The sequence below is a fragment of the Stigmatopora argus genome, chromosome 15, assembly GCF_051989625.1.
Source record: "Stigmatopora argus isolate UIUO_Sarg chromosome 15, RoL_Sarg_1.0, whole genome shotgun sequence".
Classification (NCBI taxonomy): domain Eukaryota; kingdom Metazoa; phylum Chordata; class Actinopteri; order Syngnathiformes; family Syngnathidae; genus Stigmatopora; species Stigmatopora argus.
The window spans coordinates 2,327,501-2,347,698 of record NC_135401.1 but is presented as its reverse complement, the minus strand read 5'-3'; the positions used below and the strand labels follow the sequence as shown (position 1 = coordinate 2,347,698).

The window sequence follows — 20,198 nt, the reverse complement described above, 5'->3', positions numbered from 1 at the left end:
AATGTAAAAATATAATTCATATAAATATAATAAATATTAAAAATATAGAAATATAATACATATAATAAATATAAAAAATACAAAAATATAATACATATAAAAAATGTAAAAATATAATTAATTTAATATAATAAATATTAAAAATATAGAAATATAATACATATAATAAATATAAAAAAATATAAAAATATAATACATATAATAAATATGAAAAATATAAAAGTAAAATACATATACCGTAATTACTCGAATATAACACGCAGGTTTTTGCAAAATAATTAATTCCAATAGTTGGGGGTGCGTGTTATAATCAAAAACTAATTTTTTTTTTTTTTTTTTTTTTGTCTTGTTACATGGCCCTTAGCCTGGTGCTTTTTCTTGCCAAATAAATTGAATTGAAATTGAATTGAATAAAATAAATTACAAATTTTCGATCGAAAAAAGCATTGTCAAACTCACTTTGACGCACGGATTTTACGTCATCTCGTAGAGCCGACGCACGGATTTTACGTCATCTCGTGAAGCCGAGACCACCACTGCCCCCCTCTAGCCTCGTACCCGTCTCAGTTCACCCTCTCTCAGTTCAGTGTTATAATCAATAACTAAAATAAATTACAAATTTTCGATCGAAAAAAGCATTGTCAAACTCACTTTGACGCACGGATTTTACGTCATCTCGTAAAGCCAATCGGATGATGTGTTGTGGGAGGAAGAGGAAGTGGATGAAGGAAGCGTGGACGTTGATAGGATTCTCAACGAAGAGATGTATGAGAGGACAGACAAAGAGAGAGAGGAACTTTTCATTTGAAGGATTCTAATGAATAAATTTGTTTGAACAAAACAATCGTGAAACGAAGAAAAAAAGGTAAGATTTCTGATTTTCGTCAGCGGGAAATTTTAGGTGCGCACTATATTCGAGTACTGCGTTTTTCCAGATTTTTTTGGCCCAAAGTTATACCTGCGTGTTATTTTCGAGTGCGCGTTATATTCGAGTAATTACGGTAATAATTATAAAAAATCATTTTTTAAACAATTAATAACGGGAAAAAAATCGCAAAGTAGTGATAAGTGAAGACGCGATAATAATAATAATCAATAAATAATAATAATACATTTTTGCGGATGATTTATTTGTTTGTGTGTTTATCAGGATAGGGTTCCAATCCAATTTGAATTAGGAACAAGTGATGATTCATTTGTTCCGCCACTGGTTTAAGTGTTTTTTTTTTCTGGGGGAAAAAAAACGTGTGATTTTAACGTTGCATGTGAGCGCGCTAAACTTAGAACAACTTGCCGTCTTGAAAATATGCCCGTTTTAGAGAACACAGATTCCCAAAGCGGTGTTTCCTTACACACACTTCAACTCAGTCAAATGAGTCTTATTGTGGTGGACTTGTTGTGGTTCAAATCCCGCATTTGAAAGCATTTTTCAGCCATTCTGATGACTTCAAACACTCTTTCAGTATTTTTAATAACCAACTCATGGTGCCAATAATGTACAAAATAACAGATTCTTCTCAAAAAATACAAAAACAAAATGAATTCCAGATTAGTGGTTCATTTTTTTATCTCCACAAAGTGTGCCGTTGCCATGGTTTGAAAGTTTATTCAACTCTACTTAGCTTCTCTATAAAAGTAAAGTATACATGACCTTAAGATTAAAAAAAAGGACAACTAGCCAATAAAAACCTGCCGTTTCCTAATATGACAAACGTTGCACTTTATTCTTTGTTTTATATCAAGTGGCCATAAACACTGTAAAAAATGTTGACCAAGATCAAAAATAGCTAAACTGAAAGACATTGCGCAACATCGAAGGGTCGCAGGGGGTGCCGGAGCCAACCAAATGCAGGAAACAAGCAATCCCACTCATAGCTAGGGAATATTTAGCATCCAATTAGCATGTTTTTGGGGGACGTGGGAGGAAACCGGAGCACCCGGAGAAAAGCCACGCGAGCCCGGGACGGATATGCAAATTTGAGAAAAAAATGCCGCAAATGACATGCTAGCTAGCTAGCTAGCTGTATTTTCAACTTTGTGAAGGTGAATTGAGCAAATGAACAGTTTGAATGGTCAAACAACCTTCAGCCAATCGTGTAATGTCCATTTTGAAGGGTACGTAAACATGGCGTTGGGACGGAAAACAAACGGGTTATGTTTGTCCTGCTTACCCGGCTGATACGCTGGGATGCCTGGAAAATACTCTATTTTGGTTGGACCAGGGTTCACGGCAACATTTGCTGCAATCAGGTGATTTTGTAACTTGGACGTGCGGTGTCCAAACTACGGCTCGCGGGCCATCCATGGCCCGCTGCTCGAGTTTTATCGGCCCGCAGCAAATTATGAATCTTAAATACAGTGGACGTTTTGTTGCATTGCTTTTAACTCGTTTGCCAAATCCATTCCAACTGGGAAGGTTGGCATTGAATTATCCGGTTTTACTGCTATTGACGGCGATTGACGTCCAATCCATTTTGATTCCCATGGATGGAATGATCGCCGCCAGCCTTCCCAGTCAAAGTGGATTTGACCTCTATGGCAAATCCTTCAAAATAAATCGTCTTAATGCTCATTCGATCGCTGTTTGCCAGCCCTCCCAGTCAAAATGGATTGGACCTCTACCGTGAATCCTCAAAAATTAATGCCTTTAATGATCACTCGATTGCTGCCAGCCCTCCCAAGCAAAATGGATTGGACCTCTATTGTGAATCCTTAAAAATAAATGCATTTAATGATCAATTGATCCCTGTTAGCCAGCCAGCCCTCCCAGTCAAAATGGATTGGACCTCTAGTGTGAATCCTTAAAAATAAATACATTTAATGCTCATTTGATTGTTGTTAGCCAACCCTCCCAATCAAAATGGATTGGACCTCTATCGTGAATCCTTAAAAATAAATTATTTTAATGATCACTCAATCACTGCCAGCCTTCCCAATCAAAATGGATTGGACCTCTACTGTGAATCCTTAAAAATAAAAAAAATAATGATCACTCGATCTCTGCCAACCCTCCCAATTAAATATAATTGGGCCTCCATTATGAATTCTTAAAAATAAATGCATTTAATGATCAATCAATCGCTGTTAGCCAGCCCTCCCAGTCAAAATGGATTGGACCTCTACCATGAATCCTTAAAAATAAATGCATTTAACAATCACTCGATCGCTGCCAGACCTCCCAGTCAAAATTAATTGGACCTCTACCGTAAATCCTGAAAAATAAATACATTTAACAATCACTCGATCGCTGCCAACCCTCCCAATCAAAATGAATTGGACATCTCTCTCCATCCACCAAGTCAATCCTTCAAAACACATCATCAAAACCCTCTTATTCTTAACTTTACTCGACCGTGAACCTAATTTTAAGTTGATTTATTATCATTTTTCAGAGAAAAAAAGTTTGGACGTCTTTTGAACATTCCGCTTCGTTGGCGTCAACCTCTAAAGCGTACAAAAGGATCTCGTCAATTTCCCCCAGTTTGACAGCGTGTCTCTCTTCCCTAAATGTGTTTGCAAAGACTAATACTTGGAGGCTTTTAAGTGTAACCCTGGAAATAGTCCACGCTAAATCTCTGGGTGGTCCTGGGTGGTCCCTTTTTTTTGCCACATCCTACTCCAGAGGAACTGCTCTGGTTCCTCTTTGGAGAAAATAATCGGGGCGTTCGCCACCGCTCGCCGTAAACAAAAGAACCGGCCCGTCTCCATGGAGAGACGGCGCTGTTATTATTATTTTTTTGTGGGTCTTAGTCACAGCTAAAGGACTGTAATTTTCAGCAGGAGAACCACAGGGATCACTGCAAAGACCTTCATCAGGGTCTAATCATCTAAGCGTTGTCTTTTAGAATGCCTTTCTCTGGGGGCGGAGTCACTCCAGGGGGAGTTTATCGTTTGTGGGTTTTTTTTGTCGGGTGTTCTGTCGTGTTTTGTCACTTTCAGCTCAAGTCGTTAGCTAGTGATGGTTTTTATTATACACTATTTTTTGGACTATAAGTCACACTAGGCCAAGGGTGTCAGACCTTGGTTGGCGGGCCGCTTTAATGTCAACTTGATTTCATGTGGGCCGGACCATTTTAGATATAATATTTAGATTTTTTTTTATATATAAATGGATTAAAAGCCCTGAATATTCAGTTTTTTTATAGATCTAAAACAATGTTTATTTTAGCTTTTTTATATATATTTTTAGATTTTACAAAATGATTTTTGAACTAAAAACACAGAAAAAATGGATTAAAAAATGACAATTATTGATTTAAAAGGGGGAAAATCAGGAAATTTAAAAAACATCTATACTCTTCATTTTAATTTGATCCTAAAACAGAAAGTGATTTACTTTCCCGGGCCACACAAAATGATGCTGCGGGCCAGATTTGGCCCCCGGGCCGCCACTTTGACACCTGTGCGTTAGCTAGTGATGGTTTTTATTATACACTATTTTTTGGACTATAACTCGCACTAGGCATTGAAAAGGGGGTGCAAATTTAAGTTGCCGTGTTGGGGGCAATTTTTTACAATTCATCAGAAAGACAAACATGGATTTTACGTCAAAGTAATGATAAAAAAAAATGAACAATAGGCTAAGTAAGCACAGGCCAAACTAGGAAAAAAGTGCGACTTATAGTCCGGAAAATACGGTATGGTGAAAAATTAGTATTACTTAAAATGAATAAAGTGTGAGAAGAAGGAAAAAAATGGCTTTAAGTTTGCACAATAGAATACAATTAAAAAACAGAAACCAAAACAAAATAGAGGAAAAAAAGAGAAGCAACTAAACCAAACCAATTCAGTCAGCTTATCGCAGTATTATTATTATTATTATTATTGGGGGCGGTCCAGCGGCTGAGTGGTTAGTGGTTGACATGGGTTCAAATCCTGGGTTCAAATCCAGGTCGGTCCACTTGTGTGCAGTTTGCACATTCTCCCGGGCCTGCGTGGGTTTTCTCCGGGTACTCAGTTTTCCTCCCGCATTCCAAAGACAAGCACGATAGGCTGATTAGACACTCTAAACTGCCCCTAAGCACGAGTCTGATTGATTGTTTGTCACCTCGTGCCCTGCCATTAACTGGCCACCGATTCAGGGTGTCCCCCCACCTCACCTGAGATAGGCTCCGGCACCCCCCGCGACCCTAGCGAGGATAAAGCGGGTCAGAAAATGAGACGAAATGCGATTATTTTGTTATTATTACCCAAATAGGCGAGAACTGCGACACCAATTTTCATATAGTAAAGTAGAATAGACAATCAGGTGGGATTATTTCGTAATTTCGGTGAGTCGCGAGGAAGAAGAAGGGCGATGATGTCATGGGGAAAGATGAAAGAAGACGGGATTGCAAATAAGAGCAACCTTCTCTGATAGCAACTTTGATGGGCAACTAGGAATGTTTATTCTTCCTAGTCAGTCTTTGCCTTCCTTGCTGCTGCACATGTGTGTCCAAGTGGGGCGAGGCTTGGGGAGTTATGACTCCGTCTCCAGGAATGAAGGGAGCGGTGCCAAGCCTTTTTTCTTCTTTTTTTCTTCTTTTTTTTGTAACACTTCCAACTTTGCTTTTAGGAGGCTAGACTCCAACCGAGACGCACAAAAACCACACACACACAAGCACCCCAAAAAAAAAGTAAACAGCTTTACGGTCCATCATTCGTCTTTGCCAGTAGACAGTACAGTGGGACCTTGAGATACGATCTTAATCCGTTCCGGGACTGAGATCGTATGTCGAGCTTTTCGTAACTCGAGCGAACGTTTCCCATTGAAGTGAATTGAAAACAAATGAATAGGTTCCAACCCTCTGAAAAAACACCAAAAACAGGATATTGGATTGGAAAAAATGTTTTATTTCTTCTAATTCGCCATCTATTAACAAAGTAACACATAACTAGTGGTTTAATAGTAATAAAATGTGTTTAATAGAACTAAAATTAGACGGCGTGGTGTTCCGGGGGGCTTTTTCCACGGCAACGCACTCGTAACCGAACAAACAAATTCAAATGAACTTGGATTAATATATACAGACACACTAAAACATATGTTTAATGTAACTTTGCACAAAACTGAATTCTAGTTTTGTCTTTTGTTTCCTTAGCGGTTTGCCACGCCTCCACCCTCACGTTCGCTATCGATGGACTGTTTGCTGTTGTATTGCCTTTAAAATATTTGGAAAATGATGCTCACAAATGTCCTCGCAATAGGATAACGCACGACCACTTGCCAACGACAAGTATTCTTGAATGAGCGAGCGATTGCGGGAGCTAACAGGCTAAGGAAGGAATAACAGCCTACCCACGTATTGATTGTGGGTAATGACGTTTTATTCTGAGAAAGGGTGCTATTGGCTATTGGTGTTGTGTGCACGAGTATACTTCATTACCCAGAAAGCCCTCTTTTTGCCCGCGCATGCGCGTTGTGCGTTTTCTGGTCCATGTGTAGGCGAAAGAAACCGTTCAGTGCTCGTAGATTTGTTATACACAAAAGAGATGCGGCAAAAAAGACAGTGCGCTACAATGATAAACAGCCTCTCATGTCATGGCCACCTGGCTTCGTCGCAAATCGAAATTTTGATCGTATCTAGGGCGAATTATTCAATCGAAATTATCGTCGTAACACGAGCATGTCGTATCATGAGGTACCACTGTATACAGTAGTAGCCACTTTAGCATTTTAGCGCCCGTGTTGACCGAGCCTTTGTTTTTCAGGGCTGCGATCCAACCGGCGCCGGCGGGATGTCCAACCGCGATTCGCTGGGCTTCGGCGACCTGGTTCCCCGCGACGTGGTGGAGATCTTCGCCCATGAAAAGCATCATAAAAAAGGGAGGAAAAAGCGCAGTCGATCGCTGGGCCGGGCCTTGGGTTGGCTCAAGGGCAAGAAGAGGAAGGATCAACAAGCTAACGGACATAATCCCGGACTCGGACCCGCGTTGGATTTGGCGCTGGACCGACACGTGGCCGCCGCCGCGCATCTCGGAAGGAACAAGGCGGGAAGACAGACTCTAGGAAACAGCCATGGTAAGGTTTTGACAATTCCGTGAATATTGGAGGAATAGTGTTTAATCTAATCTAATCTAATCTAATCTAATCTAATCTAAGATAAGATAAACTAAGATAAAATAAACTAAAATAAAATAATCTAATCTAAGATAAGATAAACTAACATAAACTAATCTAATCTAATCTAATCTAATCTAATCTAATCTAATCTAATCTAATCTAATCTAATCTAATCTAATCTAATCTAATCTAATCTAATCTAATCTAATCTAATCTAATCTAATCTAAGTGGCTAGGTTGTAACGATATGTCGAGTCATCATGTGGTGAATTAAAAACTTCCAGGGAACATTTGAAAAAAATAATTTAAAAAAACGCCTTGTTTAACAGGTTTTTAGAATTTAATGCCAAGGGTCTGGAACATATAAAAACATTGATATTTATTTTTATTTTTTTTAAATAATTCAGTATTTAGTTCTATTTTTGTGGTTCATGGTTTGTGGAATTATGATGGTATTTTGTATTTTGGTGAAAATGGTTTTTTTTGGCTCAAATGGTACTAAATTTGGATTTAAGCGTTCATTTGATAAATCTAAATAATGTACTATAAAGGGTGGTCTGGCCAGGATTCTAAATGAATTAGGAGCACCCCCGCTGTGTCGTTTTGGGATCTGAGACGGCCTGAATCGGGTCTTTTTGCGAGGCGGCTTGGCACTCGCACACCCGTACGAAGGCGCTTTTAGCACATAAAAAGATTCACACTCACCTGCAAAAAAGTGACTTTCCCAGAGGCGCACCGGGAAAGTCTTGCCCCAGCTTGCACGCACGCACGCACGACTGCGACGCAACCTCAAACCAGTTTGCTCTTTTTTTTGTTTTGTACAGCCCGTTCTCAAGTTTTTTGTTGTTGTTGCTGAATCTCAAATAGTTAACATTCTTTTCTGCTAAATTTTATAGCCATTGTGAGCCGTGCTTTTTCGCAAATGAGGCAGCGCTCGCAAAAAAGACAAAAGTACGGCTTGTTTTCAAGGTTTTTTTGGGGGGTTTCAGTTTTTAATTGGCTGGCCTTTTGGCAGCGCTATTGTCATCTTGGCGGCTCACTTTTCAGGCTTTTGAGGTCGCTGCTCCTGCTTTTTTTGCGAGTGTCAACCCAAAACTCCGGTGGGCTTGCTGCTGTGTGTCGGGGGGACGGGGGGACGGAGGGATTTCCAAATGCTTTTGCCTTTCATTTCCAGTCGCTTAAATAACAACACGTGTTCCGGCGTAACTGACGCGTTGTTTTGTTTTTTTACGCACCTTCAGTGAATGGCCCATCTTCCATGGATTATTTATTGATTATTTATCATGATTTGTTGAGTATTTATTTGTGCACTTTGGGGTAAAGGTTTAAATCTCATTATACATGTATAATGACAATAAGAGGAGTCAATTCAATTTGAATAAGACACAGTAGTAGTAGTAGTCGTAGTTGTTGTAGTAGTAGTAGTAGTAGTCGCAGTAGGAGTAGTTGTAGGAGTAGCAGTTGTAGTAGTAGTTTTGTAATAGTAGTTGTTGTTGTAGTAGTAGTTGTAGTTGTAGTAGTTAGTTGTATTTGTAGTATTAGTAGTAGTTGTAGTATTGGTAGTAATTGTATTTGTAGTATTGGTAGTAATTGTATTTGTAGTATTGGTAGTAATTGTATTTGTAGTATTAGTAGTAATTGTATTTGTAGTAGTAGTTGTATTTGTAGTATTTGTAGTAGTTGTATTTGTAGTATTAGTAGTAGTTGTATTTGTAGTATTGAGTTATACATCCACTAGATGAAGCTGTAGTGGTAGTAGTAATACTTGTAGTTGTGGTGATGGTGGTGGTTGTGGCAGTGGTAGTAGTAGTAGTACTAGTAGTAGTCGTAGGAGGAGGAGTTGTAGTAGTAGTTGTAGTAGTAGTCATAGTGGTGGTAGTAGTAGGAGTAGTAGTACTAGTAGTAGGAGTAGTAGTACTAGTAGTAGGAGGAGGAGTTGTAGTAGTAGGAGTAGGAGTTGTAGGAGTAGTAGTGGTAGTATTAGTTGTAGTAGTAGTGGTAGTAGTAGGAGTAGTAGTACTAGTAGTAGGAGTAGGAGTTGTAGGAGTAGTAGTGGTAGTAGTAGGAGTAGTAGTACTAGTAGTAGGAGTAGGAGTTGTAGGAGTAGTAGTGGTAGTAGTAGGAGTAGTAGTACTAGTAGTAGGAGTAGGAGTTGTAGGAGTAGTAGTGGTAGTATTTTTTGTAGTAGTAGTGGTAGTAGTGGGAGTAGTAGTGGTAGTATTAGTTGTAGTATTAGTAGTGGTAGTAGTAGGAGTAGTAGTGGTAGGAGTAGTAGTGGTAGTATTAGTTGTAATAGGAGTAGTAGTGGTAGTAGTAGGAGTAGTATTAGTTGTAGTAGTATTAGTTGTAGTAAGAGTAGTTGTAGTAGGAGTAGTTGTTGTAGTAGTGATCCATGTGTTCCTCATAAAGTGTCTGGGGACAACTTTTGCGAAATGTGTTGCCCTTCACCGAAAGCAAAAAGTTGAACCTTTTGTAAGAGAAAGTCAACTGTGGAGGAGATAAGCAAGGAGAAATGCTTTTGCAAGGTCAGCCAAGCACACCAGTGGCAGGCAGGCAGGCAGGCACATTGCTTCATTCCTTCTATGCACTTTTTGCACATACAGATGTGATAGTTCTCGTGATAAGTGTAATGTTTTTAATATCGTGATAACAATTTTTGTCATACCGCCCATATACATTTTCTGCAGTTATTATCCGAATGGATGGCAAAGTAGGCGCCTCGCAAAGTCGTTCCGACCAATCAGAGGTGGCCTTTGAGTGTTAGCCGCGAATGATGTTTTGTTGATGTTATGAGAGATGAAAGCGAGACATCATAACTCCATCGACTGCAAAGCTTTGAAATGAAACTTGGCCTTTTTTCAGTAAATGTCTTTTTTTTTTTTGAAGTGTTGTGATTGGAGCCGCAGCCAATCGTTACAAGGCGTACTTCGAAGCAACCCACCAGGTAAAAAAAAAAAAAAAAGAACTTTGTAAGCTGCCAATGAATAGACCAAGTTTGGAAACAATAATTTCAATTCTAAAGTTTTAATTCTAAAGGAAAAAATGTAAATATTTTATTTAGCTACAGCAAAAGATAAGATTCTCTGTTTTTTATTCAAATTTTAAGATTTTTGCTTTTTATTTTGAAATACTTTGTTCTTTAGATTTGACATTTTTTTCAAAACGGGCGAAAGATTAAATATTTCCTTTTATATTCATTTTTTCATAAAAAAGGAATTAGATTTTAAGAAATGTATTCAAGTTTTGTTCACGTTAGCGAATAAGTGGAAAACAGTAAAATTATTCCTTTAAATAAAGTTTAAATTTTTATACCTCGAAAAAATTGAAATATTAGATTTTTTTTAAAAACAAAAATATTTAATTAAAAAGGATCAATATTCATCTAAGAAAGGAATTTTATTTTAAAAAAATATATTCAAGTTTTGTTCATGTTAGCAAATAAGAGGAAAACAGTAAAAGTATTCATTTAAATAAAGTTTTTGATTTTTATACCTAGAAAATATTAAGATATTTTTTAAACTAAAGATATTTAATAATAAAAAAAGATCAATATTCTCTATACAATCTTCATTTGTATAATAACTGCTCTGCGATTGGCCGGCCACCAATTCAGCAGCCCTTAGTTGTCTGGGATCGGCTCCAGCACCCCCTGCTTGTCTACAAATGGTTGCTATTAGCCCCTCCCCCTCATACGTCAAACTCCTCTCCGTGTTTTTTCTGCGACTAACTATCAAGCGTCCCGGCGAGCGCGGTGGAGCGGGTCGGAAAGGGGCGGAGCTACGAATTGGATCCCTCCTGGTGAGTCTTGTGACGATGATGAGTAGTGAAGGGCAGAAAAAGGGGCCTCCTGGTCACTCAATGTCTGGCACCGAGCCACTTCATTAAAAAACTATGCCAGCGTTGTTACAGTGACGGAGGGACGGAGGAACAAGAGGTTTCGTTTTTCATGACCTCTTCCCAATTCGAAAAGGAGGACAAACTACCGCCCCCAACGTCCTCCAATTCCAGTTTGAGCGCATTCGTACTGTACATATGTACAGAAAGAAATACTTTTTATTTTGTTGACACTAGAATTTCCTCACAGTCTAGCTGCATCTTTTGATTTGTTTTATTTACCGTATTTACTCGCATATAAGCCCAGGGGAATGTTTGTTTTTTTTGGCCCCTCCCCCAGACAAATTGTTTGGGACGTGTCATGTGATTTGTGAAGATAAAGCAATCAATTCATTGATTGGTTCATTTTCCAGAGATCCAATGTTTTTGTGACCCTTTACCTTCTTAGGAATGTATTTTTTGGCTGCGCGTTTGCGTCAACGCGGTGGCTGGAATTTGACCAGCACGGTGGCCTGTTGTTGGGAGTGATAACCTTTGACCTTTTGGATCTTTTAGTCCCGCTAGCCCTTGTTTTTCTCGAACCAATCACGCGCACTCTCATTCCAAGGGGCAATTTAGCAACCAATTAGCCTAGCATGAATGTTTTTGGGACGTGGGAGGAAACCGGAGTACCCGGTGAAAACCCACGCCAGCCCGGGGAGATCATGCAAACTCCACATAGGAAGGTCCAAACCTGGGATCAAACCCTCGACCCTAGAACTGTGAGGCCGACGCGCTAATCACTCGTACGCTGGGCCGATATTGTATACAATTATTTATATATATCTAATTTTAGCCTAGCATGAATGTTTTGGGGATTTGGGAGGAAACTGGAATACCCGGAGAAAACCCACGCATAATGTATATGTATGTATGTGTATGTGTATGTGTGTGTTTGTGTGTGTATACATACATATATGTATATAAATATATGTATATGTGTATGTGTGTGTATATACATATATGTATATATGTATGTGTGTGTATGTGTATATATATATATGTATGTATGTGTGTGTAATGTGTATATATGTATATATTTATGTATATGCATATATATGTGTATATGTGTATATATATACACACACACACATATATATGTATGTATATATATACATACATATACATGTGTGTATATATATGCATATATATATATATATATACATACATACATATATGTATATGTGTATATATATATGCATATACATAAATATATACATATATACACATATTACACACACATAAATATATATATATACATATATACACATATTACACACACATACATATATATATATACATATATACACATATATATATGTATATATATATATATATATATATATATATATATATATATATATATATATATAAATATACACACATGTATATGTATGTATATATATATTTATTTTATGTGTAATTTAGATTTTTTTCTTAAAACTAACTAACTCGAAATCAGCATGGGCTTTGAGATCAAAAATCTTTGACACAATATTGGCTTTGTGGGAGGTGGGAGGCCATTGGTTGGAGATCTGAGCAGGTCATGGGCTTTCTCCAAACGCTCCTTCTGAGATTCCTTACAAGCCTGACCTTTTTTGAAAGATATTCATCTGAGGAGGGAGGATTTATGGAGCCGTCGTGCCATCACGCGAAGGGGCGAATGATTTTTTTCGGGGGGGGGGGGGAATGGAATCGAAACGAGGTTCTTTTCTGGAGGGAAGTGAAAGAAGGGAAGTGGAAGGAACAACTTGAGCAAGCCAAAGTTTAGGAGAGCAGTCGTGATGCAATCTCACCTTTTAGCTTTTGTTTGCTCGGAGGATTAGGTGGCGTTCAGAACGTGTTTTGTCATTCTTGTCTTTCTGACGATGAGATCATGAGCTAAACTGGTTTGACTCCCTTTCTCCGCTTATTATGGAAAGTGATGCAAAAACATTTGGACTATGTGTTGCCTTCAAAAAAGTGTTCTTATCGGGGTTGAGGTTCAAATAGGGTTCGCAAATTGCGTCTTTACCACTGTAAACGATGCGTATAATACCATAACAGGCTTTTATGATGATTTTTAGTTTGGTTTTTTAACTTGCTCAGCCACACCCGAATACCGTATTCGCGGACTATAAGTCGCACCGGGCCCAAAAAATACGCAATGGTGAAAAAGAATATGCGAGTTGCATTTTGGGAAGGCTTGAGAACAAAAGTAACGATAGCAAAACGGGCTAAATAGTGCATTTAAATGGCTATAGCCTGGAAAAAAAACAATGTTGGGTTTATTACATAGAAATCTGTAGTTAATATGAATTATATTCACCTTCTGTTTTCTTTTTGCTCGGTTTTGTTTAACGCGTCGCCCTTGAATTGCTGTCGCATCGCCAAATCACAAAAAATGGTGGTGTTTATATTCCAGAAAATACGGTACTCTGTCGCTTAGGTCCCTTTCATGACCTTTTCTAGTTTACTGACTATTTGTTCCGTTCCATTTTCAACGCAATCCTCCTTTGTTTGTCGTGTTAGCGGATGACGTGGCACTTTGTTTATTTAGAAGATATGCTACAGTTTGACTTTTGTTAAGAAAAGGGAAGGAAAGGTCGCCTTTTTTTTTTAAGTGTATGGTTTGTGAGTCACCAGTCTGGATTTTACAAGTTGCTATCCATTGTACGGATGCTAATTTAGCATAACACAAGTCTGGTGCAAAGTTGGAGTACAGTAGTCCCTCGATTATCGCGGCTTCACGACATGGCGTTTTTTTTTCTGGGGAATTTTTTTTTGGGTTAATTACATTTTTTTTTGGTGAATTCATAAAATTGGGGAAAGTGCCACGCCCCCTGTCCTTTGCTTGCTACTAGGACTCAGCAGTGAAGTAAAAAAACACAATTATTTTTCTTTTTTAAATACTTATTTTGCGTTTTTTTTCAATTATCGCGGCCATGTTTGGTCTACATTAACCGCGATAATCGAGGGATTACTGTACGACAAAAGTAGTTTCTAAAAACCTCTTTAGCGAGCGTTTTAGTATTTATCATATTGGATTGTGAGCATATTTTTTTTGGAAGCAGATTTTCTGTCACACCATGTTTTTCACTTTCTGGGGGTTCCCAAATCTGAATTGAATCGTGACGCACGATCGTTGGATTTAGCGCCTTTAGTAAATCAAATCCCAGATGTAAACATCAGTCCGGATTTGATAAATAATCGCTTTGGGGTTGTTAATACTGTCAATCTGACTCGGACAGATGGTGCCTTTAAGAGGTTTGTGATTAATATGCCCGCTCGCATATATTTTTTTGCATTAAGACCGAGTCGTTTAAGCTACGATTTGAAAAATTTGCACTTAGCGAGTCTCGATCCGATAGCGAGGAATTGTATTAAAAAATGGCGGAAAAAGTTCCACATTGAAATGTGTTCAAGTAAGATGTGCACCACCAAAATAAGACAATAAATTGTATCAATGGCAGCTAATGAGTTAATACTTAAAAATGTAAACAAATAAAAAAATATATAAAAATCCAATCTTTCATTAATTTATTTTTTTTAATTTTTTTTACCAGTTTCTGATTTTCTAAAAATTACGTGATCAAAACTTGCTTTAAGACATCATTTTCTTCAGATTCTTGCTCCCCCTGGTGGTTGGTTTCTGAACCTGCCAACTATATGTCAATGTGGTGAAAAAATGTGTACTATTATATATCAAAAGATGCTTTAATATGAGAAAACTGCGTGTTTTTAGCAAATCCTTGACAACAAGAATGTCATTGTTTACATGTACAATCACGCTTTAATCCCTGTTGACCAATCAGAGCGCAGATGGCTGGGTGGCAAAACGGACGGCAGGAATTAGGATGGATGGGATTAGTGAGTTTGGATGCCGGTTGTCTATTGGCTGTTGTCAATAGAACAGACAAAAAAAAAACATCATTTTAAAATAACAAAAAAACAAAACACTACCGATAAGCATTTGGTTCCAGCCGGACAGTTTGTTGACGCAACGTGTGGATTTCGACCTTGTTTTGGATTTTTCAAGACATTTTTAAAGTTCATTATTGATGAACTGAGTCTGCCATGGTGGTACTTTTGACCAATGACTTTGCTACTCATTTCTACTGCTTTAAAACACTCAAAACGAAAGGTAAGTGAAGGCAGCGTTAACCGGTTAGTACTGGAATATGGTCAGGGTTGTGGATTGGAATCAGTTAAAAAAAATCATAATAATAATAATAAATAAAATCAGGTTTTAAAACGTTTTTTAAGTATTAACTCATTTGCTGACAGTGGGTGTTAGAAGTGAATTAAGGGCTATGAAATCATGCAAAATATTTCAAAATATATATACTTGTTATATTTACACTGCTGTAAAAACTGACAAATTAATTATATACAAATAAAAATCTATACATTTGTTTCAACCCCTCAGTTAATAGAGACGCGCTGTTTAAGGGATTAGCTCCATCTAGTGTTAAAGTCGAGGAGTTCAATGTAGGCTGGATTTAAGCTTTTTGTGTGGGCCAATAAAAACTGTGCTAAAAACAAAAGCCATTGTGCTAGATGCAATGCTAACTGGTAGTTTAGCATGTGAGTGCTCATGCTAAATATAGTTGGCTAAATGTAGTTAGCGAAATGTAGCGCGTCTGTCAACATTCCATTTAAACATCTAAAGTGTGGCAATAAAGCTTTGTCTGATATTTTCAGACGCTCATTAGCCATTCAGAGTGGTTCTTCAGGTTTTGCCATGTTTGAAGTTCGCATGTGACCGAGAGTCATTTGGATCGGAAATTATTTAGAATTGTATTTTTTTTTTATGGGTTTCATCCACACTTGTCATGTAACAACATTTATACCCTAATTAGCAAGGCAATTTTTTTTCGGCGATCAATGTACAATTTAAAGTCACATCAATCACCCCCATGTGGTATTTTCCCGAATCCAATAATTTAGATCTGAATGTGCCTTCTTTTTGTTGATAAAATAAACCAAAATAGTGCAAAACATGGTGTTAATTCCATTTTGCTGTTAGCTAGGTTGCCAGAGTTTCTTCCAGGAAATGGTTAATTTCATTCATTTGGTGGCCAGCTAGTTGCTAGTTGTTGTTTTTATTGGGTTTCCTCCAAGAAATTCAGTAGTTTTTGCGGAAATGGTTAATTCGTGTTGTGCGGGTAATCGGTACAACATTTCGTAATCCAACGCACCACACGATAAACACAACGAGCACACAGATTTGTCATTGGGTCGTTCGCCCTTTTCAAGTTTCCATCTTCCAACATTACATTTTTTTGGAATAATTTCTATATTTTTATATCTGTGACTCTTAACAGTTAATTTTTGAATGTTCTTTGACAATATCCTAGCATTTAATTAGCATGGATCATTTTCAAAATTCCCTTTCCAAGCTTAAACAGAGTGCAAAAGAATGCGTAAATCCTGTCGCTCATTGCAAGGAAAGTCGACATTTGATTTGGATAATCCTCCTTTGCGCTATTCTCCGAGCTAAAGATTAATCCGGAATGGCAGAGGGGAAACAAAGGTTTAATCTGGAAGATATTATTCCCGTTGTTTGCGACCAGTTTAGCTTAGTTTTGTTGTGAAACGACGCGATTGCCTCTTTGGGGGTCTTTATGGACCAATTGGCGATTTCCCTGACCATTTGGCCTCTATTTCTTGTTCTTCCTCGCTAGGTTCGCTAAATCTGAAGGATGATAAGACCCCGCCTCCCCCGCTGCTCCAGGAGAACGTGTTCATCGAGGCCAGCCGGCCCAAGTACCTGGAAGACCTTCACAGCGAGGCCTTGGAGGGCTTGAAAATGATGCAGCAGGAAGGTATGCTAGTAGCGTATTGGCCCGAATATAAGACGAGCGCAAAGGGGCGGAGCCGCTTTCAAATTGCGTCTTTTCGCAGAGAACAACGCCGGAGTGGAATTCCGAGATAATGAAAGCACCACCGTAAGTGACACTGCAAACTACTTTGTACTTTTCCAGCCTCATAATGGCAGACATTTATTTTTTGTTATGTTTGTGCATATGCAATGATTTTTTTTCTTAGTTTCTGTTTCAATTAAAGAGGAAAAAGAGTATATTTTCTATTTATTTAAAAAAATACAAGGAGGGAAAGAGTAAGCATTTGCCATTTGATATATTTTCTAATTTTTCAAACAATGTTTTGGCTAAAATAAGTTTTTAGATGTGAATTGTTTATGATGTCATTATTTTTTGGGGGAAATGAAATATTAGCTTTTTCATTAAAAAAAATCATTTTTCATTTAAAAAAGGAAAGACAGTGAATACATTTTAAGAAGTATATTTTGCTTTTATTTCCATTAAAATGGGAAAAAAATTCATTGGTTTTAGAATGAGATTTTTAAAAAAATAAATTAAATAAAATTATTATTTTATTAAATTATTTGTTAAAATAAATTTTAAAAAATGAAAATAATTAATAAAAATAATAAATAAATAAAAATACAATAAATTAATAAAAATAAAAATAATTAATAGAAATAAAATAATTAATAAAAATAAAAATAATTAATTAAAATAAAATGATTAATAAAAATAATTAAGAAAAATAAAATAATTAATAAAAATAAAAATAATTAATAAAAATAAAAATAATTAATTAAAATAAAATAATTAATAAAAATAATTAATTAAAATAAATAAATAAATTAAAATAAATACATTAAATTAAAATACAACCTTTTTAACCCCCACCAAAAACTCAATAATGATTTGTACTTTTATCCCCATCCGAGCAGTCGACGATGACGGCCCAGACGGATGGCGAGGGCTTCACGAGCGACAGCACCATCGCCTCGTCCGTCGTTTCCATGCAATCGTCCACGTCCACCAGATCCTCCCGCTCTGGTCTCACCAGGCAAGGTAACAACCTGCAAAATGTCACGTCCTCTTCCAAGCACATCAAGACAAAACAAACATCATATTTTATTTATTTACAACATATGGTACAGAAACCTGGTAAATCAAACTACGACCAATGGAATTTACCATTTCAAATCTTTCAAGTCTAATTCATCATCATAATATTTGAAAATGTTTCAAAGTCTGATTCATCTACATCAGAATTACCAAACAATTGATTCCATTCTTCTTGAGGCAATAGAACGGGCTCTCGCGCTCCCTCTAGTGGAAAAAGACAGGTTCTACGTCTCTCATTAGCGCAATTCCGAAATGTAGAGACTTTTCCTTCCTGCCAGGTTCGACGTTCCGGCCTTTAAATTCGGGCAAGCCGTCGGAAAAGGGCAGGATGCGAAGACGACACAGGAAGACGGCGGCCAGCATCCCTCGTCACGTTCAGCGAGAATTCGGTAAGTCGCTTCTTGAGAGATGATTGACAGGAAAAAATGATTGGCATTGGCATTTTTTTGGGGGGGGATATATAGAATGGAACGCGTGAGGATCGCTAACCAAACTAAATATGCGAGTAAATACGGTAAAACATGCAGCTAGACTGAGGAAATCTGAAAAAAAAAATCATAGAGAAAAAAATGATGAAAATTTAAAGTTATTAGGGAAAATAAATTGGGAATTCAACTTTTTTTTAATGGATCAAAAAAATCCAGCTAAAACAACACCCTACCTTAGCTTATTATTTTATTTATTTTATTCAATGACTTTAAATGTTTATTTTTAATTAATTCGATTTTGTGATTGAACGTCACATGTTTTTGTGTAATTTAAAAAAAAAAAATACTATTTTAACATAATAATGCATAGGTATGAGCCCGAATTATTTTTTTATTTAAAAAGTAAATGTATGTTCAGGCATCAATGGATGGGTGAATAAAAGATTTCTGACCTGGAGCTAAAAAAAAAAAAAAAAAGAATAAACCACATATATAAATATGAATATAAAGTAGTAAGTAGTACTGGTAAGAATCTGAGCCCATCAAAAACCTTCCCTCCTCCCATCAGGATTGGACCGAGCCGGACGCCCAATCCCTTCAAAGATGGAGCGGCAAGACCGCCTCCACGGCGGGCGCGTCGTCCGCCCCGTGGACGAAGAGGAGGAGGAGGAGCTAACCCAGTCCATCGGCGCCGACGACGACCTGGCCCTGCTGCGGCGACTGGACAAGCCCGACGAGGGGCGCCCTTGGTCGCTGTCCTTTCCCTGGGCGGGCGACCCCGACGCTCTCCAGCGGGAGACGTCGTCCCCGGTCATGTCCATGTCCCCCCAGGCGGCGTACATGTCCAAAATCATCCCCAACGCCGTGTTGCCGCCGTCCATCGAGGTGGTGGAGATCAGCCGGGGTCAAAGCCGCAACAGCCTTCGCACGCTGAGCAAGAGCAGCCTCCTCCTCGCCAGCCCTTCGCCGTCCCGCGCCTCCGGCCGAAGCTCCTCCTCCAAAGTCAGCTCGGCCTACCGCCGCAACCCTTACGACACGTCGGACGCCTCGGGGCGGAGCTTCTCCGGGTCCTCGGAGACCCTGGTGTCCGACTCGTCCACCATCTCCGACGGGAACGTCTCGGCGAAGGCGCCGACCGGAGGCCGCCGTTTCCTCGTCGCCCCGCCCCTCGGCGACGGGGAAACGGCGCCCTTTGGGCGGAGCCTCTCCGTCACCAAGCCCAAAAGGGCTCCGGCCCCGCCCAGCCGCTCCTATTCGCTGCACAACAAGATGAAGCGGCGGTCGCGAGATTTTCCCCAGGCCGTGGACCCCTCCCCTCAAAGCGACTCCACGTCAGGAGGGGGCGCCGAGCACCCCGAAGCCCCTCCCCCCGTCGACAGCCCCGGCTACAACGGGGACGTCAGCTCCCTGGACGACTCGACGGGCTCGGCGTTATTCCGCGCCAACAAATTGCCGCCGCCGCCCAGCGACTCGGCCCACGCGGGGAAGCGTTTTCCTCCGCCGCGAGAAACATGGCCGCCGGAGAAGAAAGTGGTGAAAGTGACGTCCCCGTCCAGCGGCTACTCCAGCCAGGATTGCGTGTCCCCGCCGTTTGCGCCTTCCGGCTCCTCGCCAAAGCGCAAGAGGGGAATTCTCGCAAAGCTTCAAAAGTTATTCCCCGGCACCTCCACTCCTTCCGTACATTCGGAAACGAAGAAAATCGCAATACCCCCCAAGGGTCCCCCGTCTCCAGTGGAAAAGGGGGACAGCCGGACCACCAAGCCGTCCGTGAAGACCCTGAGAGACCTCTTTGACATCCCTCCGCACCCTAAAGTCCATGCCCCTCCGGCGCCCCCTCCCGAGGTTTGGGCCCACAGCAAGCGGACCTTCGAGTTGCTCCTGGGACCCCCCGCCCCGGACGACGTCTACGCCATCATCAAAAAGAATCCCAAA

General features: G+C 39.2%; 1 protein-coding gene across 4 annotated transcripts in view; it reads left to right on the top strand.

Moving 5' to 3' along the window:
- Positions 1 to 20,198, top strand: part of LOC144089457 (uncharacterized) — a 28,173-nt gene that overhangs the window by 3,792 nt on the left and 4,183 nt on the right. For 3 of the 4 annotated variants that reach the window (XM_077620315.1, XM_077620314.1, XM_077620316.1), the window contains exons 2-7: positions 6,691 to 7,000; positions 16,582 to 16,722; positions 16,802 to 16,845; positions 17,658 to 17,781; positions 18,117 to 18,227; positions 18,835 to 20,198. The exon at positions 18,835 to 20,198 is cut by the window's right edge and continues 1,969 nt beyond it. In XM_077620315.1, coding sequence (XP_077476441.1) covers positions 6,718 to 7,000; positions 16,582 to 16,722; positions 16,802 to 16,845; positions 17,658 to 17,781; positions 18,117 to 18,227; positions 18,835 to 20,198 — 2,067 coding nt within the window. In that variant the 5' untranslated portion in view covers positions 6,691 to 6,717. Of the gene's footprint in view, positions 1 to 6,690; positions 7,001 to 14,750; positions 15,039 to 16,581; positions 16,723 to 16,801; positions 16,846 to 17,657; positions 17,782 to 18,116; positions 18,228 to 18,834 lie in introns of those variants that run through there. The other variant, XM_077620317.1, reaches the window with a different exon arrangement.